At 39.9% G+C, this 22,302-nt stretch overlaps 1 protein-coding gene across 2 annotated transcripts in view; it reads left to right on the top strand.

Annotated features, from left to right (window-relative positions):
- elp4 (elongator acetyltransferase complex subunit 4) overlaps positions 1–22,302 on the top strand; it is a 92,592-nt gene that overhangs the window by 27,201 nt on the left and 43,089 nt on the right. For both annotated transcript variants that reach the window (XM_041791687.1, XM_041791679.1), the window contains exons 8-9: positions 4,496–4,604; positions 7,848–7,954. In XM_041791687.1, the coding sequence (XP_041647621.1) occupies positions 4,496–4,604; positions 7,848–7,954 (216 nt within the window). The remainder of the gene's footprint in view (positions 1–4,495; positions 4,605–7,847; positions 7,955–22,302) is intronic.

The raw sequence follows: 22,302 nt of genomic DNA, 5'->3' as shown, positions 1-22,302 counted from the left end.
TTCTCAGTGTGAAGGTAGAGTCATCTGCTGAGGCATATGGCAAACCACAGCCCCCCCTCAGACAGACGACCACAGAAGCACACTGACCAGAAAGCCATTTGAGACTTTCTTCTAAAATGTTTACACGTCACCTACACCGTAATCACCCTACTTTCTTACAGTCTTCAGTTTCAAGACCATGAAAGCTGCATTATCCATGAACCCTTATAGAAAGCTGTAGGTCGACGCTCAACTTTCAGAACAGCTGTGTTGTCACAACAAGCTCTGGCTCAGAGCCTATATGCTCAGTGCACAGCGGCCTTGGCGTAGTCAAAAAAGGTAAAATGGCTAACTAGCAGATGTCAGCTGTGGTGGGAGCGGTCCCCATGTCCCTCTCTGGCCTGGCCCCCAAACCCTTAATCTGTCCCCTCCCCCTTCTCCACCCTGGGGAGTGAAGTGAATGAGCAGGGGGAAGAAGAGGAGAGGGGGGAAATTTGGGACTGAGTCAGGTGTTTGGTGACCAGGCCAACATGGAGGTAATGAGTGGCAGTTAGGATGGCCATCACTGAAATGACCTCATCATCAGTTCAACATCACAAATGTTAAATCTGATCAGCTATGAGCATCTTGGACATGCATTCTTCTTATTTTAAGTCAACAATCACAGTGATTATGATACTCTAAGTATTTTGCTTTGCTTCTCTCCGGCAGTCCATTTGCCTAGCTAATTAGTTTGGTTAATTTTAGCAAATGAAGCCTTTGGAAGACCGTCTAGACAAGCAGCAGTGGGCTAGCTGTCCGAGAAAGCACCGGACTCCCCATCCATTATTGAGCAGCTTGGGAAGTTAAGCAACTCACTGAAAGCCTCCTTACAGCAGCCCAGAGCAACAGTCCAACTGAAACATTAATTAGGCTTGTCCTGGCTCGGCCCTCCTCCATCATAATACCTCCTGCATCCCCATCAGTAAACACACACAAATACAAAATAGACCCCTCACCCCCCTAAAATACACCAAAATTAATCTTACCTCCTGCTCAGACTATGTGGTTTGTCATCCAATGCAAATATTTAGACTCAGGGTGTGGACTTGTCAGACATAACTGTTAAGTACTGATTTGCGGTTGCTTAACTGCAAATACAGGTTCTTTGTATAAGCTACCAGCCATAAAGTCAAACAAACCCCAAATTAATTATGCTATTTCTCTACAGAAAACTACATCCAATGTTAAGCTCAACATTTGTTTACTTAATTTCCATCATTAAGAACCTGAAAAGAGCCTTTATTAAAATATTTTGTACTGATAATATACATGTTTTTGTTTGAACTATTAAGATAATACTTGCACTACATTTCAGTTCCAAAAGTGATCTCTGAATATCAGTGACCTGAAAATCCTTCAACACATTTGACCTAGAAAAGGAGTAAATGATTGCACATGTTAAACCAGACTTAACTTCATTGTTTCTTTAATAAAAATAACAAAATCAAACATCATAATAGACATAAACAATGCTTTTTTGTTTTTTTTTCTGTTTGTTTGTATCCATACCTGATACTAGGGTTAATATGCACTCTTTGTTAAAACAGTGTTTTGTTGCAAAATGTTTTTGCATTTTCCACAGTCTCCAGAGTATTCCATCTTTTTGTTTTCTTAACTAGTTGTCATTTTCCATGACTGAAATAGAGAATTTAGATGACTTTATGGTGGAATAAGGGCAAATTATTGTTTAATAAGACAAAAAAGTACAGTTTCAATCAAACACAATCCTAGTAGAATAACAGAAATATTTGTTTGCAGTCTATATTTTTCCTGGAGCTGTATGTATTTTAATTGTTGGTTGATTGCACATTTTGCATATTTTTAAGTTCATAATATATCTAGCATAATCTAATAATTGTGGTAATTACAACTGTCATATCCAGTAGATTTCTTTTCAGATGAACTGGGCTTATGTTCTCAGATAAAATCACAAATATTAGAACAATGCCTGTTAAAATCATCAATCAAAACTAAATCTCAGATTTTTTCATTCCAGCGGTTGACCAATTATTGGCCTGGCCGATTTTTAAAGCTGGTATTTGGCATTTAACCAATCATCTGCGTCAGTATTTTATTTTTACGATTGTAGATAAATTGAATTAACCAAAAGGTGGGCAACTTTGACTTCACGGTAAGGTGTTGTTTTTCAACAGTCTCACCTAATGACCCTCTTACAATTGGCTAAGTATCACAGGTCTGCCAGCCAATCACAGAGAGGCCTGGGTGGCAACAACACAAGGAGTATGCAGCATCCCTTTGTATTTTCTTGCTGTTGCTCTGTGCTGTTTCTCATGTTTACAGAGCTTTTGCTAAGTTTTTTATTTTCCTCATTTTTATTATGCAATTTTCCTTGGTTTTCATGATAAATGCACATGTATTCCAAATATTTATTATCGGTGTCATGAGGAACTAATAACTGGCATCAATAAAGGCCATGAAAAACGAATAACGGTCAACCCTTATTTCACACCAAACATGATGCACAGTTTTAATTGATTTTTTTCTGCCAAAAAAAGACCTTACTAGTAAAAACCTTAACTCAAAACAAGTTTTGCTCTTGTTTTACCAATAACAATTAACAAAAGTGCACTGAATTTTCCTTTGCAGGCTAAAGTATAAGCTCTAAACTTGCGTTTGCACTTTTAAAACACACTATGGCACACTTTGATCAAGATTAGAAGTGACTGATACGATTGATTATTTAAGGTAAGCAAGATATGTTTCTTTTATCTGAGAGCACTGCTTATACATGTGCAGTGTTTCAATACAAAATACTTAGCTTGGTTTACAGGAGGTTGCAAGAACCAACATAAAATACAAGTCTGACAGTTGCTTGAACTCTTGATTGGTTAAGATGAGGAAAGAATCTTTATTTTCACTGTCTCAGTTTTTCCTATTAACCTTATTTATCATGAAAATCAATTTATTGCCCCTGCTTTAGATCTCCAGCTTTAAAAGTGATATCCTTCTGTTTTACCTTGTATATATGTATATAGGCGCTACTCTCCAAACGTCCTTTAAAAGTCATCTCTGCATCCAACAGAGTGATGAATTGAATTTAGACTGAAAATATTCACACTGGGATTTGTGAAATGTACAATACTAGGCTATTCTGATTTTTGAGTATTTACATGGAGCCATGTTCTGATTTAGAGTCTGGTAGTAAGTGTTAAAAAATATCAAAGGCTGGGGTTAAATTAGGAGATATTTTAAAGTAAGATGAACTCTCTGCTCTCCTCGTGACCTCTCATTCAGTGATAGTCAGCTGAGGCTTGAGTTTTTCAGAGGATTTACAATGATGGAATCTGAGCTAATTGAGCCAGCGTGGTCTTTGTTGGCAAACTAAAGTGACTGTTTGAGCTCCTTATAAATTAAACATAAGATTTCTTATAAGATGTGCAGCTTAGGTGAGTGTTTCCCTGATCACCCCCTTAAACTTGCAGCACGTGCATGTTGTACTGTTCACTCCTCTGTGTGGACACTTTGGATTCCTCTGACTCAAAAACTTTTGAGTCTTTGGCAAGGAGCCTCCCCTTTGTATTTAAATAAGCACAGAAAGTTCTAACGGCCTGCACAGACTATGAGTGATAAAGTTTCAGCTGACCCTCTTCTTTGGCACGGATGCTATTGGCCATATTGTGCCATCAGTGTTTTGAATAATTTGTTGTATCCAAACGCTTACACTGCTTTAATTGCTGCATTAGCGTGACCTCAGATACCCTGAAAGTGCCGGTGGCTCTGACTGGTGGGATATGCATACTTTAAAAGTAGGACAAAAATGAAAAGGAAGAAGAAAAGAGTGGGGAAAAGACATGAAGGCATGAAAACTGCATTAGGCGGTGGCAGCCAACACAGAAAGGAGGATGTGAATGATTCAGGAGGCAAAGGGATTAATAATGCAGGACTCCCTCTTTCCCTCCATCCCAGTGTCCCTCTCTTTTTCTCTCTCTCTCCCTCCTTTCCTCTCCCTTTACCCTCTACATCCACACTTTGTATGTTTCTCCTTCATTCTTTCCATCTACTGTATTCACCTCTGATTTGTCCTCTTTTTTGTTAGATTATTGGCCTGACCAGTAGGGGGAGCTCCACTCATCAAGCCTTTAAGTGTGTCTCCTACTTCTTATCTGTCCTCCCCTGCTGTGTGCAGGTTTGACTGAGCACCAACTTTGGGTTTTGCCACTAATATGGTTGTTTAAGGAATTTAAATGATTTAGAGTGCAGCGACTGACTGTTTTCATGTCTATTTTGTTCAGTGTATGTCCACTTTCCTGCCCCTGACATCACCTGTGTAACCTCTCTGAGCCCTCTCTCCCCTCTACACCTCATCACCCTCACCTAAGCCAGGGGCACAAATGACCTGGCCACAGGAAATGATGACCTAAATTAATTGCAACACTGATGGCCCGTCAGGAGGCTTTTAATTACCTGCACATTTTTCCCCCCCCCCCCCCCCCCCCCCCTCTTGGTCCTACAGGACAGAGCTCTAATGGGCAGCATAACCAGGCTATGTGACAATGCCATCGCCCTGGAATCATTCAAAGGCTCAGAGAGAGAGACCAACCCACTCTACAAAGATTACCATGGTAAGAACACACACGCTCGCTTATCTTTCTGTCTCTTTTCCAACAAACACACACACAGGCAGTGCATTAAGGCTGTAGCTGGGCTGTGGATGGAGGCAGGGCAGCCCCCTTGCAGGCCAGGCTGTCAGTGCGCGTTAGTGTGCTGCTGCTCAATCAGACGTGCTCCTCAGTAGACAGGCCGGGGGGGATTCAGCTGCCACGCTGTACCCCCTCTCCCTCGCACCCTCACCCGCCTCCATCCCTGCCTCCCCCCCTCCAGCAGAGCCTCTCTCCTCTCTCCCTCTCGCCTCGCCCCCTCTCCATCCCCAGTCCCATACCCCTGAGGCTCTGGAGCAGAGCAGACCAACACAGGGGAATCGATATTCTCACCATCACTCTCTCTTCCTCTCTGCCTCCATCTCTCTATCCCTCGCTCAATGTCTCCATGGCCAGCATGCTCCGCTAATAAATGGAGGGCAAGGCTTTCAGTAGGGGAAGAGGACACCGGGAAGGGACGATCAGAGAAAGCGGAGAAGGAGGGGGCTGCATAGTTTGTCCCTGTTCTCCCTCTACTTCCCATCACTTTTCCTTTACCATTCCCTCTTTCTGTTGTTTGCTTCCCTCTTTTCTATCACTCTATCACACTCTTCGCGCATAAAGGTCAGTTTAAGTGAGTGGGGTATTTTTAGCCATGCCTCTCCAACTCTCCCACTCACTCTTGTGCTTTTTCTCTCATTCCCCCCTTTTCCAGTCAGACAGTCCTGGTTGTGACAGATGAAGGGATGAGGAGTAAAAACATTCAGTATTAGATTTTGGTTTCATCCAACACCATGTTTTATTTAGAACACACAGCTCATACTTATCACATTCGTCTGCATTGTAAAACCAGGAAGCATATTCAGCATATGAGTGTTGAATTTCATATTTTTTTTATTTTGTAGTTTTGTATTTCAGAAATGTTGTTTTTGAAATTTGCAATTAATATTATTTGAATTTCTCTTTCAAGAATATATTTGCCCTCTGTTTAACCAGCCAGAGAAATTCTGGTTGGATTATGAAATACATTTATGTGCATGATTGTTTTGAAGTGTGTTCATGAGTGCAAACGCATCTGGTACGAGTGTGAGAGTGCGTGCGTATGCGCGTGCGTACGTGTTTGCGGCAGCAGTTCAGGGCTGCTCAAAGCATGCTGGGAAGCCTGTCACTGCAAATCAGGCGAGGGGAAATCACCCAAGTGCACAGAGGAGAGAACCCACCATCCCCCACTTACTCTGTCTGTCTCCCTTTCTCCATTACTCCCTCGATCTCGTCTTTTCTCTCTCACGCTCATTTATACCAGCCCACTTCTACCGTACTTTTCTAGTTTTATGAAAATGTAACTTTGTAGTGACAGGAAAGAGAGAGTACTTGTTAGCATCCTTGTATCCTCTGCAGGGGTCTCTTACTTGTAAATCTTATTTTGGTCACTGTTGGTCCAATGTGTCCTTTAATTGGCAAATATTCTCTACAGTGCACACATGCTACAGCCTGCAGGGAAGAAACAGGGATAGTAGGAATGCAGTTATTGAAGCGCTGACACATTATTTCTTTGGTAGTTCTCTTGTACTTAAAATGATGCATTGACCACCACAGTTGTAGTTTCTGTGATCCAAGATTAGTGTAATTATAATGCTTTGGGAAATTGGATGTTAAAACAAAACTGACTAGTTAACGCATGAACCGTTTTTATTCCTTTCACTCAATAAGTTGGTAAACTTACTTTAACTATGTAAATGATAAAAATTTGATAGAGCTCTCTGCACAGTATTTGTGTATATTCATAAGAGGAATTTGCCCCCCTTCAGCAAAGAGATCATTCAAATTGAAAAAAAATGGATATTGCAGCATTCAGATAGAAATTTCCTATTAAGTTTGAAATTAATACAGGCACACATTTGCAAATATTTTTCACAAATTAGCCAGAAAAAAATACTACAGTGCGCAGACTGAAAGCACAATGCTCCTTCAAAACAGTTGTGTTTAGTATGATTATATTGGTTTAACCCTGAAAACCCTGTAGCTGAGTTTGAACCATTTTGAGTACCTGCACAAACAAGGTGTCTATAGAAAAGTAACACTGAAGTTTCTGTCCTTACTTTCAGACTAACTGTAGCTGCTACTGATATTGGGTAATACAACAGACATATTTTTTCCTGTCTGAATTTGTACAGTGAAACAGAGGCCTGTAGATGACTGTAGTTGGGAGGTGTTGGCTTGAAAACTCTGAATCAACTGAACTGAATCAAAGCATGAAGCCTTAGCTCGTTCAAATTCAAAGCTGATAACAATGGAACAGAAAATGAGAATTTTACAAAGACCAAGCGTTTTCAAACTCCTGAAAGGGTCAAGGTTGGCTGGCATTTTCCCTCTGTATCATAGCTAATGATTTCTTGAAAAAAAGAGATTCAGCAAATACAGTGGAGTATTTTGAAAATTGGAAATTATACAAAACCAGTCCATGGATCTTTATAGATTTAAACATGTTTCTGGACTAAATATGTGGCTGGATTTAGATTTATGGGAACTCTTTCTGATGCAGCAGGTCAGTTTTAGATGGAATAGTTTGATCAGGTGAGCTGTGTCACTTTTGTTATTGCTTGTTTGTTTGTTCCATGACAAATGCATTAATTATGGCTGCTGTGGTGGTTTTATAAAGGAATGGGAATTTTTTATTAAATGTATTTGATAGTGACAACACAAATTACATAGTGCAACTTCAGTCTGTTACAAACAAGCTAAAAGTAAGTGATGTTTCACATATAGAGGTTATAGCATTTGCTAGTTTCCATCTCCTGTCCCTAGTTAGGCTTTTAGAAAATGACAGAAGGTAAAAGGAAAGATATCAAGTTTGATTTGCTTATATACTTATGTACTCGTATACTTATGAACAGTCATTTTGTAAATAACTAAGTAGTAGATCACCATTGGGCCCTCTGATTTTTTCAGGGGTCTTTATGGGTAGATAATATATTCAGACTGATTCTTTATGTTTAATCATGACAGAGAAAAATTTGCCCTGAAGACTTAATCAGCTATGAAATGTCCTGTTGCAGACAGATTTAACACTTAATGAGAAAGCACACTTCTTCCCCACACTCTTTGATAAATTCAACATTAAACATATACTTTAGGAAATTAAAATAATACCTTGCTTTTATTTTTATGGTAGTTTTCAGTCACTGTGATGTCCATTAATTTTTCATCTTCTTTGTCTGTTTTATACAGGCCTGCTACATGTACGGCAAATACCTCACCTGAACTGCCTAGCGAGCAAACTCCCCGACCATAAGGACCTGGCATTTAAGCTGAAGAGAAAGCAGTTCACTATTGAGGTATGTTGTCTAGTTTGCTCAGGATTAACAAAATATAGTGTTCACTGGTTTAATCCTCTTGTTATATTATTAAAGCTGTCTTAAATTAAGGTTTTTTGTTCTGTGTGGTTGCCCCACTTCTGTTTCTTTAATATAGTTTTTGTAACTCACCTTTCATGCCTAAAAGTAAGAGAATTAAAAAAATAGATAGAATGCAGTTATTAATCAAAAATACTTTAGTTCACAGAACTATTAATGCTAACTGCTGATGGTAATTTGAAGTCTTTTTCTGTTAGTCAAGCTCTGTCAGCTTGTGTTTACTTTTCTTCTCTAGTCTCTCATTGGGTGTTAAAATCAAAGGTGAAATTATTGATTACACACTGCTGCTATCACACTTAGTCCGGTGCAATGTTTAGAGGCAACAAAAATAATAGATAAACTTAAAAAAAAAGAAAACATTTTGATATTGAGGGTTAAAGTTGTGAGTTTACATTTTCCCATGACAAGATAAAAGATTTATTACCTTTCTGGTAGGATGGATGGGCAAGTTCCTCTTCATACACAGCAGACAGAATAAATCAACTACACTACTTCAAAAAGTTTTGGCTTCAGCAGCTGCCAAGGGGAACAAGCTTAGCACAAGATAGGCTGCTAACTTTGTCTTGTAGGTCACTGTTAAGTCCTAAGTTAATGACTGTCAGGAACTCCCGAGAAATGGAGGAAGAAGACAACAACCTTATCTCACTTTGTTCAGGATTGACCTTAAGGAGTACGTGGAACTTCAGAGTTTAAAAAGTGATATAGCTGCTACTTTTAACACATACAAGCCAGGATTTAAAGTTTATCAATTTTGAAGTTAATCATATCACTCCACATTTAATAGCTAATTGGTATATTCACTCCTGCACTTACATATCATACTTGCTGTTATCATTATCATTTCTCCCAGTTCTCTGCAAAATCTTCAGATATACTGTCTTCTACCATTTCTGTTTGGCTAAACCTACCACAGCTGACTAACCTTGCTAATCAGATGGATTGGCCACATTCAATTTCTGTCATCAGGCAGTACCATCATATGAAAACGGACCTTACCAACCAGTGTCATTTGAAGAAAACAAGGTGATAGTCAGAGTTTCATTGTACTGGAAGCTGATAGCAACGGCTGCCACCATTGTAGTGTTTAGCTCAGATGTAGCTATAGTATTGCAGCAGTTTTATCAGAACTAGCCTAAATTTCTTACTAAATAAAGACCAATGAACAGCACTAAAAACTTGGTAGGGGAGATGTTTTTGCACATCTACCTACCAGCCTTGGCATGAGTTTTATCCAACAGCAGCTCTGCCATTCATAGCCTGCAACAGTGCCTGTCTGTGGAGCTCAGGTTACCACCAGTTGAACAGCTGAACATGCCTACTACCTGATTTTTTTCTTGTTGCTCTGAATTACATGTGATGAATTTGACGGACAGAAGGTTCATCCAATCACCTTTCAAGACTTTTTTTTAAAAGTCCTGGCCTTCCCAAATGCTTTGTATGGGAGGTTCCCCAGACAAATGTGAATATATCCCATGCAATGGGATACAAACTATCTGGCATGTCAGGTAAACATCTGACTCTGGTTGCACCAATTACTTGTTTTTGCAGAATATTGAACACAAGATCCACCTTTTGGTGCATGCACAAACAGGGATTTTAAAAGCTGTAGATAGTTTGGGTCCATAAGTCGTTTGGGAGCCTGTGTGCTTCACTGATAGTTTATTTTTCCTATTTGGTTTGCTGCGTATGCCCTGCATATGTCCTCCAGTTCTGACAAACTGCATTCTTCTTGATACTGAGTAAGACAAACTCACTCTGCAGCAGACCACCTCTTTTAACAAGTTAGCAGTTACACACTCCAATCTAAATAGTCCGGAAACCACACATCCCACAAATTATGGGCACTGAAATGTCTTCTTTTCTTCAAAAAGCAGTCAATTTTTTTAGTTTAAGATATAGAGTTGTTTAAAAAAAACTAACAAGTGATAACAAGAGCAAATAACCAATCAAATAGCAATGGGCCAACAGGCAATCAGTCCCACTTGGCACTAAATTTGTGCCATCTATTCTCTGCGCCAAAGGCTTTGGGCATGCGTACTCTTGTTTTCACCCCACTGTGGGCACTTGTCATTGCAAGTCATATGCTATACCAACAAAGCAGCCTCTCAAGCCAAGCCAAACACAATTTATTTAGCACCTGTTTTGATAGATTAATGATCATATTACCATAAATTATGAGACTATGTCTAATCAAAATGTGTTAATTGAGGTGCTCAGTGCCACTAAAATCTAGTTTTTTTTTCTGTGAGTCCATCTAAAGGGCCTTCTCTTCTGAGGTCTAATGGTGAAAAAGAGGAGAAAATGTTTTATTGTTTTAGATGTAGCATTATGGTTTAAAATCTTTTTATTAGTTTGACTGTTTTAGAGTTGAATTGTATGTATGAAGCATACACAGAAAGGGGCTTCATGGCTTTCCATTTCTCTGTTCATTTTGATGTATGATTTCTCTTCCTCATTCTCTTTCTCTTCCTGTCAAAGACAAATCCATTTTGCATGTGTCACAATATGACTCTCACACAGAGCAATCAATCTGTCACTGAACTACCACTCTAGAGACAAATTAAGGGGCCCTCCTCTTAGCTCAGGCTCTTGATTGGTCCTCATTACATTATCATTACCTTATCACACCCTCTGGTCCTTGGCTCTTAGTGAGACCTATTGTCTCAGGCAGGAGGTGAGGGGGAGGAAACCCTCTCTCTGCATCCTGCGGTCAACCCTTTCTTATTTTCTGCCAGCCTACACCATCCTTCTCACCCTGTCTGTATTCGCACACTCCCCCTCCTTCCTCTGACCCCCTGAATGGGCCACTCCAGTATAGATTTATTAGGTCCGTAAAAGTCAAGGTGGTTATCCTCAGTGGTCTTTTAATTAGGCCTCTGTATTGGGCAGGCCAGGGGGCCGAGGCCTACAGCATCTCTGTGGCTCTGTGGGGCCCAGCAGCACATTTTAAAAGCCAACAAAGCTTTGTCTGCCTTCCTCATTTAAGGAGCTTTATTTGTGTTTTGTTGTATGGCAACCATACCCTTGCATTGCCCTCATGCACATACCATTAAATAAAGAGTGTGTCAAATTCTAAAATGCCTTGATAAGATAAGAGAGTACATAATATGAAATGTCAATCACTGTCTTTCGTCATGACACATTTTTATGCGTCAGGGAATTTCCCAGAGAACATTGTATCATATCAGCAGTCATGCATCAAATCAATCAAAACACAGATTAGTCATGTTACACTGAATTACTTTCTCCTGTTGTGTTCTCTGGCACATTGATTGGCTGTTATTAATTTGCACACCACATTAGATGTCATGATGGGCGAGTGCATGTTGGCGCTCTGTCCATCCCTACATAGGCATTCATACATAAAAAACTGTACCTGAGAATGATGCAGGACTACCGTTGTGCTCTGACTACATGGCCCATTGTTTACTGTGTTTGACCTGTTGGCCAGCTGCCCCGGTGGGCCGCTGATTGACATATGAGATGTTGATTGGATTCTAAGAGCCGTGTCTGAAGTGTGACAGCTCACACCATCCCTGCTAATCACCTCATTTACTCAAGCTACAGGACTCCTCTGCCCCGGGCCACATAATACAGCTTTCTCTTACTCGGTGGTGGTGCTCACAGTATCATGGTAGTAATGGAGCATTTCTCCTGCTGTCATGCACTTATTTAAACTTTTGACTGCATTTCAATATTTAAAATGCAGTGCATCTTGCCACGCACTGAGTATCATCTATCTGGATTAATTTGTGATCCTTGGCGTCGAAAGACAGTTGATTGACAGCGCTAACTCCTCACCAGTTGGGTCAGGCTGCTACACGTCACCCAAACCGTGCACAAAGTCACGCTGGTAATAAATTTCTTAACTGTTGTTTGACTCACGCTAGGATCACCTAGCACTTAAGGAATGCGGAAAAGCATTTTTCTCCTCATCTTCCAGAGTTCAGTTGTTTATGGTAATTGAATTTTCTTAATTGAAGAAAGATGTGCATTAATTCCCAGCTCCTCCCTCAGCACCATCATCAAGGTTCTGTTGGTTCTGTGATAAGGTTGCCACGGTAACTGTTGACATCTTGGAGAGTTCAAGCTTCGGTTGATGAGCAGTTAATAGCCACGACGCCTGAAGCCAGAATTAACCCATGGCCCTGTCTGAGCAGGTAGAGGAGTGTTAGGTGTTTAGACGAGATTAACACATACTCATAGACACATGCACAAACATCGCACACTCCCACACGTAGAGATATTGACATTCACGCAATACAAGCATTCTTATCCTGTAACTCACACATGCACATATGTAACACCAAATATTTGTAAGAATTTTCTCGCTCACTCATATCAAGCGACACAGGCTTCTGTCAACAGTTTTACAATGCAAGATGCTTTGAGGTTGAAGCGCTGAAGAATGCAGATGTACGCAATTACATTCTGCTTACCTTTGTTTGACCCTTTAAACTGACAGGCAATGTGCCTGTGGGGTACAGGGGTGCCAGAGGCAGGTCAGCGGGTCAAATACAGTATAAGACAGGGATTTGTGTCAAATTAGTCTCCTCTTAGAAAGGTTGTTTGGAGGTGTCTCTGCGCTGATGAGCCCTGTCTTGTGAGTGGCTGTGTAGTCTCTTAACAGGTGTTTGCTTTAAGGAAACCTTGAGTTTGAGAACTTCATGGTTTTGTGTGTGTGTTGGGGGCAGTTTCATATGTGAGAGTGCTAAAATGATTTGGCAGAAAGCAGGATAAAATGTGGTTTAAGTCCTGAGCCCACATTCAGAATAACTGGTTTACTGAATGCCATATTGATTATGAAAGTAAATCACAGTTTCTGATGTGTAAGTTTAGATCAGACCAGCAGCAGAGACAGAAAAACAAATGGACAACATCTGTTCTTTCTGAAGACTTAATTATATTTGCTTTAACACAGAGCAAGGATAAACAACCAGAGATTTTTTTAATACTGATAATTTTAAAGATTATTTGGGGCCTTTTGCCTTCATTCAGATGGGACAGCTAAAGCAAGACAGGAGATATATAGAGAGAGAGTGGGATAAGACATGCACCAAGCAACACAGAGACCAGAAATCGATCGAGTGACCAGAGCATTAAGCAGTACAGCATATGTATATAGGCCTCCTCTCTACTAACTTGTTAACTGTCTTTCTGAATCGTCACAGCTCTAGTTTAAAGAGACTTCACCATTAGTCTTATTAGTCTTTATTATAGTATTAATGATTTACACTGCTCTGTTATGCCACAACAGAGGGTATGGGCTAGATCTGCCCTCTTTGTAGTGTCTCAAGATAACTTTGGTAAGGAATTGGCATTATACAAACAAATACAGGGCTGTGCAATTAATTGCAAATGAGATTAAAGTGCAATATGGCATGCTGTAATCTAAAAATCCTAAATGTTGCAATATTGCTTTAATTTGAAATATATCAAAATACCAGTTTAATGCATTCATTTTTTGCAGCAGCAGAGATTTTATACACATTCAAGTGTTATACACATTCAAGTGTTATTTTTTTAGAATGGTTTACAAAAAATGTTCTTTTCATGTCTTATGCACTTTTTTCTTAATTAAAACGAGTTACATAAAAACAGTAATTCCCATTCAATAAAGCAACTGATATCAAATTTGCAATATGAGCAAAAATAATTGCAATTAGATATATTCTTTAAATTGTTCTGCCCCATTATATTCTATCTAATATTGATGAGGCTTAGCATTAGTTCATGGAAGTCATACCCCCAGCTGCGATTGGCTGATAGCCAGCCGACACCAATTATTGCCTCCCAGCTCCCACAGCCAATCACAGCTCTTTCTTTCAGCACAGCTGTCCATTTAAATATGGCGTGCTGCTCCCTAATCCCTGCTTGCATTAATGCTGATGCATCACGCTGCTGCTGGCAAAGCTTCACCTCCTCCACCCTAGCCTCCTCCTTTAATGCCTAAAGCTTGTTGCTCCCTCCTAGATTCATGCTACTATGTATTAATTGCTTCTGAGTAATTACATTGTTTTCAAAATACATTCTCATATATGTATCTATACAAACAGGGGTTTTTAGTCATGCATTCCCTGGAAAGTCAAAGCATGCTGCTTAACTAACCCAGGGAGCTTCTTTCTCTGCCAACTAAAACAGCATATACATTTTGCAATAAAATGGTTAAATGTATGACGAGAGTAATCGCAATACTGGGAAAAATAATCGCAATTAGATTATTTCTGCAAATTGTTCAGCCCTAGATTGATTGATTTGATTGACTTCATTTCATTTCATTTATTTGGATCTCCATTAGCTTTGGCTAGAGCCATTGCTATTCTTCCTGGAGTCCACACCCAACACAATCGTCTGGTCAGCGCAGTACACAATTAATTATTACAAATTAAGTTATATTTGCTACTCGCCCAGCAGCTTTTTATGTTCACCAGCTCAAATGCTAAAACCACTGGGCATTGAACATTACTTTTAATATAGAAAGTTACAGTGAAGAAGTTGCTCTCAAAATAAAGAAAAATAAAACTAAGGATTACACCTTCCAGTCAGATGGTTGATCTTTTGGCCAGTGACCACTCATCTTATCAAATTCTTAAAGGGATACAGCAGAAGTATTAGAGAGAGAGGAACGTGCAGTGGTGAGGAATAAGAATGGGTGGTAATACAGTAATACCGTATCCCACGGAAACTGAGTTTAAAAACACTTCACTTCTTCTTTCTGTGTGTAGATAAATGATGATAAATTTTTAAGTTTAAGCTTTTAATAACCACAGGTGCTGCATGCAGCAGCAACATCAAGCTTAATTGAACCATCAAAACCTTCTAAAATCATTTAAACTCATGTTAAACCCTTTCTTCTGATATTTAGGTGAAGTTTGGAGCCTGTTGGTTATTTTAGGCTCTAAAGTTGTCTGTAACTTTATAAACATCCCATAAAGTAAACTTGCAGCAGGACAGGGCTTGCCAAGGCCCACAGAAGCACACAAAAAATTATCTCACATTCTTTGATACTGCATGGTAATAGTTATGGATTATAATTTCTTATATTTCCCCTGAACGATTTGTGGAAAAAAGAGTGCATTGGAGCTTTTAAGAACAGTGCAGAAGATTATTTGACTCTTTTTACATGTGAAGTTTTAAAAGCAATGCTTCAACTTTAAATCACTCCAGCACCCCTGAAATCAATGTTGTTTTCACAATGTTGCGAAGCACCTGCTCTGTTGATTGTGCTTGCACAGGCATGGTAAATGTTTGTAATGCGTTGTTTTTGAGCTGTTATACCATAAACCCTGGTAAAATTTGGGGAAGGTTTGGCGGTATCAAAAAGTTATAATGCTGAATCCTAGTTGGGTATTTATGTAGAGAGAGGGAAACAAAGATTCAACAAATCTACAACTCAACACAAAGATGCAGGATTTGGTTTGTGTTGAAGTGGCACCGCCAGTGTCTCCGCTCTACCTTCTGTCACAGCCTCTGCCCCCACTGCCTGTTTTATTTACTGGTCAGCAAATACAACCTATTAAGTCCCTTTGTCATCTCACTTAAATGCAGACATTGATGTCTGATAGAGAGACAGTAATGTCTCATAGTCCTTTAGCGTTTCTTTTTATGTCTTTTCTTGTCCTGTCCTGTTCTAATTTTCAGTATACTAAGGTAAACAAATCTTCATGTATACTGTCCTGACATTATCTTTTGTGTCTTGGGAGGTCTCTTTAAAATTTGACAGGTTTTCTGGAAATGTAACATTGACACAGCATTCATCATCTGTTAAGAAACATGTTCATAGTACATTATAATTGTAATGAAATAACCACTAATTGCCACTATAACATTGCAAATATTGTTCTAAAATCTCCCTCCTTGGATTACCATCTGCTCTTCGGAGCTCCAGAGTTTTACATGCCTTGAAAGTAAGGATAGTCCTCCCAAATGGAACTTTCTAGATCATATTTCGTCACCCTCCTGGTACCTGACACAGCTCACCCCCGTTTTGACACAGCCACTTCTGCAGTCATGCATCTTGTGTTGTCCAGTGAACTTCCATCCCAAATTGAATGAACTTGGACTAAATTTTTAAGCTGAGTGAAGAGGAAAGAAAGAGGGGGCAGCAAAAGGGCTTGGAGATGATAATGGGACCGAGGAGATGACAACTTAAGGAGAAAAGGAAGCCGAACTGAAAGAGTCCGAGGGAGGTGTGGAGAGTAGGTTAATGTTTCTTGGCATGTCCTCAAAACGTCTTTAAGACATCGCCAGTGTCTGCCCCCTGTTGAAGCCTGTGGGTGCCGAGGGAAGGGTGTTAATGGACCTATGTGAGGAACAGAGCGAAGCCTTGGAGAGGAGGGGGGAGGCATGAGCAGAGAGGAGCAGTTAAGTGATTCTCAGGTCAGGTCTAATTAAAATGAGGGCTTTTCCTCAGAGGCACCAAACCGTCTTATTGAGAGAGAAATAAAAAAGGAGGGAAAGAAAGAATTGTAGAAAGCAGAATGGGTTAGACAGAGAGCCAGTCCTCGGGGCTTGTTTGTGTATTTGTTTATCTGTGTTTTTGTATTGCATGCCTGGTCGTATATCTGCTTCCCCATGTCTGGAATAATGGTTGGTACTAAAGATCAGAGAACAGGCAATGTTAAAAAGAACTAACATGGAGAGGGAACTGAACTGGGTCATTTAATATTTACTTCCATTAGCAGATCACAATGGCTATACACGGTCTGAGAGTTAACTAAATACAAACAACAGGCTTACTGGATGTCCTGAACCTATTAGAAACTTACAAAAAAATCTTAGGTTCCCCACACAGCTGCCTGTGAATCCTACGTCTGCCTTGGGAATCACAATCAGATGGGAATGGACCTTTGCAATAATATTCAAATTGAATAATTTATACTTCCTCCCTCGGCGCACACCGGCCTCTGTCGCATTTTGGAATGAGGTGTGCTTATGGTTTGTGCGTGTAAGAGAAAGAGAGAGAAAGAAAGAGCCTGGTGCAGGCCAGCCAGTGGCACGCGATCGGACCCCTCAGCAGAACAATATTCACAACATACATCAGATTTGCATCAATTATTTAACAGGGATTTTATCTATTCTGCAAATGTGCATGTGTGTTTGAAAAGGCCTTGCTTGTAAGGACTCTGCGTAGTCTTGGGTAGGTTGGGGGGTGTGAACATGTTTTGTTTTGGTGGGGTGGTTGTTGGAGTGATTTATTGTTTCTTTGGATTTCTTAAACATTTTCAATAAAAAAATATCTTAAGGAAATTGCTTAGTCTTTGCCCCTCTTTAATTGATTTGGGTTTGACATAAAGGAAGAGTCCATCTATTAACAACAGTGGCTAAAACAATTTTTTGAGTTTTGTTTTCATCAAATGCCTCAGGAGAAAAAGTATATTTGCCGAAGTCAGGTCAAAGCTTAGCAAAAGAATATCTGGGACTTTGCCAACTATGCTGCCCTCTATACCATATCAACACAATGCCGAAATGTTTCTTGCAAACAGGAAGCATTAAAAGCAAACAAAACAGGGCATATGTGCTCCTCCTGCCACACTGAGTAAGACTGTGGTCCGCCTGAACTCGCCCTGGAAGTGAAGCTGTTTCATCAGTGAGCAGTGAACCCTTAACATGGTCCATGCACCACTCAGCCCCCATCAGACGAGACGGGCCACATTGGACTCAGACCTGATTAAAGTAGCCCTTGTTGTCTTCAGCTCCCATTAGAGTGAGAGAAGAGGCTATAACTCGCATTCCACCCAACATCCATGGGGTCTTGTGGTACTATAGGGTCTGTGTAAGTGTTCAAAGGGTTCACCATTAGCATAATGGTAGTGACTGGGGAACCATAGGCCCCCTGGAGCTTATAAACCGAGTCTTCACTGTATCCTTGTCTTCTGCTTTATTTTATTGTTATCTACAAGGCTTAAGAAAATAATGTCCAATTTTGCCTCAGGTCCTTGCACTTTTGTACAAGTCTCATGAGCTTTTTCAAAGAATACTAGCTGTGCTCACTTTAGATCCTGTGCAGAAACTCTCAACTGTTTCCTTACCTATTTAAGCGTAACTTAAAATGTACCATTTTCTTTCTTCCTCTTGATTTTGTTAAGCTAATACTTGGACACATATTTCAATAGAAACTATTAAGATATGACCCAGTTATCAAAATAATATGGCTGGATAGTTACTATAAAGTGTTTTAACTTGCCAAAAGAGATGAAATAGCTAAGAAACTGTCTCTTGATAGTGGAACCAAGCAAACCACATTGTTAAGAGTTACTTTTTCTGTGCTGTTATTCATAATGTCTGTCTTTGCACAGAGCAGAGGGCCTTTTTACTTACAACTTATTAAAATTAGGGGTGTAACAGTACAGAAAAATTTCGGTTCAGTACGTACCTTGGTGTTGAAGTCACGGTTTGGTATGTTTTCAGTACAGTAATTGAAGTGAATAAATAAAATTTAATTTTTAATTTTAAAAAATTAAATTGTATTAAAATAAATAGGCTGAATAAATTACATTTAAATTATTAATAATGCAGCAACCTCCTTCCAAAAGTTCTTCGATGATTAAAAATATTAATAAATCATTACATTTTTGAATTACTAGGTTATTTTGTTAGATATATTGACATATTTATACCCATTCTTTAAAAACTAAAATTTCCCAGCCAACTTGAACGCATCATCATACAAACGTGCGTTAGCATGTTAGGTATGCTTATTAGTGTCTATCCTGCCAATTTCAACATGGACTTCAGCACTGGATTGCTTTTTTAACCAATGGGACCTACTACAAAGTTTGGGAGAACTTTTCACACCCCATCTTGGTGGATAAAGAGGTTAGAGCTGTGTGTAGTCTGAGGATAACTTTATCTATGACGCAGCTGCAGACATGATGGAGTCCCCTCTCCCCCTCCTCCAAGGCTGACAGTTGAAGGTAGAAATAATTTGATTGAGCCAGAGCACCATTGTTATAATAAAAAAATCTTAAATCCTTGGAAATTCATAACCGGCTGGTAAGACTTTGTTGTTCTTCCTCGTTACAGTGACGTTCTTGTGTGAGTGGTGCCTTTTCAAATGCTTTGATTGGTCCGCTGGACGACGTGCTGTCAGCAACGCACCTGCTGAATAATGTCAGCACTACTGTTGTTGTCTTTGTTCACTGTTGTTTTTTACTGGGAAACAAAGTGTTCCTAAACAGGACACTTTTATCTTGGAATATTCAGGCTGTTGCTGGCGTTTGCTGGGGTTGTGTGGTTGCCAGGACAGTCTGACAGGAGTCGTTTTCTGGTTTTCTGTCTGTATGTGAGCTTTGTTCAACATGTATCCGTTTGGTACACGTCTGTACAGAATCGAGAGGCACGTACCGAATTGGTATGGTATGAATACATGTACCTTTACACCCCTAATTAAAGTGTTTTCTTAGATAAAAAGAAGGATCAGCAGGGACATGAAAAAGCTGTGAATTGGCTGAGGAAATATGTTGTACTGGCAAAAACAGGAGTCAACCATAGTTGGCATTTTATCTTTGATTCCCTCTCTTCCTTCTCCTAGATCTTGATTATACGTAAATTCCATCCAGTAAATACATCGACCACTTGCTTGTATAAAGTCCATGGAGGTTTCTGTGGACATGACTTTGAGACAACTGGCTGATGTCATTTCATGTATCTCTACACGGTTTTTCTACCAAGGTATATTTGTCCCTTGGCTAATTATAATAAGGAGATCTAATTTAAAGGTAAGGGTTTTCAGCAGGCTTACAATCGAGGGATCATGGGGAATATGGGGTCCTGGGGTCCTCAGCCACAAACCATCAGGTCCCTGTATGACCCTGTATGAGAGTTGTGTTCAGATCCAGCCCAAAGTCAGACACGTTCCCGGTGTGCGTTAACTTCTGCTAGGGTTGCCCCCTTGTCTCTGATGTTGTTTGGGATTTTCATGGCACAGTCAGAGAGGGAGGGTTTCAGGTTTGGGGACATCAGAATTTCAACTCCTCTTTTTTGTAGATGATGTGGTTACCTCGCTGAGTGCAAAGCAGTCAGGATGATGGTCAGCATGTCCGAGTCTAAGTCTATGGTTCTCTGCCAGGAAAATGGATTGTTCCATCTGGATGCGGAGTAGGTCCTTGCTTCAAGCGAAGGACTTCAAGTGTCTTGGGGTCTTGTTCACAAGTGAGGGTAGAATGGACCCTGAGATTGACAGGCAGATTGGTGCGGCATTGGAGGTACTGCAGACATTGTACCAGACCGTTGTAGTGGAGAGGGAACTGAGCCAGAAGGCAAAGCTCTCAATATAAAAGTTGATCTTCATTCCAGCCCTCACCTATGATCATGATCTTTGGATAATGGCCAAAAGAATGAGATCGTAAGTTGAAATGAGATCTTCAGAAGGATGGCTGGGCTCAGCCTTAGAAATAGGGTGAGGAGCTCGGACATTCGGATGGAATGTCAGAGTAGAGCCACTGCTCTTTCATGTCAAAAGGAGCCTGCTAAGGTGATTCGGGCATTTGATTAGGATGCCTCCTGGACACCTTTCTGTGGTGGTCTGCTGGGCACGTCTAACTGGGAGGAGACCTCGGGGTAGACCCAGGTCTCACTGGAGGGGTTATTTTGTATATTTCATCTGGCCTGGGAGCACCTCCGAATCCCCAGAAAGTGCTTGAAAGTGTCATAGGAGAAATTTCAAAATGTAAAAAAAGGATGATTATCTGTGGAAATTCTGGGATTAATCACAACTTAAAATTAAATCAGCAAGCCTTAAACACGCCTGTAACTTTATTAACAAATTATTTTATCATAGAGCAGCTGAATCTGTTAGCTGTAGAGTGAGATTGTCTTTCACACATGACCCTCACAACAGGAGATTTTTGCTGTCAGAAAGGGAGGGGATCTTGATAGACAGGGCATGACGTATGTAATTAACAGCAAATCCAAAATTGCTGGCAAAGCTGTGTTGACAGTTTTTGTCTTTCTACATCAATACTATTTTCAATTTAACATGTTTACAGTATCAGCTAAAGAATGGAAAGGAACATACCAGCAAGCAAAACAGTGAACAAAGAGGCTTCATTACATGCATGAAGATCAAACTCACTCAGCAGTCACATGTTGTAAATGTCCCCATCAATGCCCACTCACTCTAGATGAACTTACTGAATATTTTCTGCTGTGTTAACAAATCTGCTCACTCGGACCTCTTGATGAAAGTTGTTCAGGAGGCCAGACAGGAGGAAGTCTAAATAAAACTGGTGGGGTAAATTTGGCTTTTTCATATAACCTGGAAATTGAAAACAAATGTAAGGCCAAACTTGTTTGCATGTAACTAAAATAAGTTACAGAGTGTTACTTATCATTTTTAGCCCCAAATAGAAACATTAACTCCTCACTACATTTGCTTTCCTGTTTTTTATATGCTTCCCAAAACACAGCCATGCTTGCCAAATGAGGACCTTAAGGATACCATAGGTACTGCTTTTATAAACAAAATTAAAGTTCCTGATAGATGTCTTTAAAGACATTTAGTAACATTTTTTAAGTTTGACTTTACACAAAAATGTTCATTCTTATTGGCTCTAATGTATTTGTTTTCGTTAAATTGTAGTTTTCATGACTTACAAAAACTTTAGGCTCAATAATCCTGAACTTTAATCCTGATGCATTGCTGATAACACTATCACTGAGACTAAATAGTAGCTCAATAGTTTTGGCTGGTGTGGCTCTTAATCTAAAGAGGCTAAATGAAAAGTCCCCTCCCTGCTGCTGGTCCACAGAGAAAGTTAAAATTGCCATCACGGGCACAAACAGCTCCACGGTCGGATTGGTTCAAAGGTGGAATGTTGATCCGGAGCAGGAGCATCAAACTCAGGAAGGCTCTCTGCTTGGGTCCTAAAAATAACTTTCCCACACTCTCACCGCTCAGTGTCCTGGGGGGTCAGGATGAGGAGAGTGTGGACGTATTTCTCTGTGGATCTGCTTGTTCTTTTTAATGATGTTTTTCTCATAATAAGCCAGTCTTGAAGCATGGAAAACAGGTGGACTTCACACCTGTTAGCACATGTTAGCATTTTGATTAAAAACTCAATCAAAATTTGAGTTGAATCCACACATAATGTTAAAAAAAATAAAGACAACCAGATACTAGTATAAAATGTTTGCCTACCACTGTCCCTTAAATCTTTTTCTCTTGTGTAAAATATTAGTTCTGTCATATCAGTAATTGCCACATGGACACTATAATCAAACCCTTAAAAAAGTTATGTTTTATTCAGTTTGGATCATTAATGTTAAGA

Source organism: Cheilinus undulatus, linkage group 1 (genome assembly GCF_018320785.1).
Source record: "Cheilinus undulatus linkage group 1, ASM1832078v1, whole genome shotgun sequence".
Taxonomy (NCBI): domain Eukaryota; kingdom Metazoa; phylum Chordata; class Actinopteri; order Labriformes; family Labridae; genus Cheilinus; species Cheilinus undulatus.
Note: the sequence above shows the minus strand (reverse complement) of the source record. Positions and strands in the feature narration are given on the sequence as shown.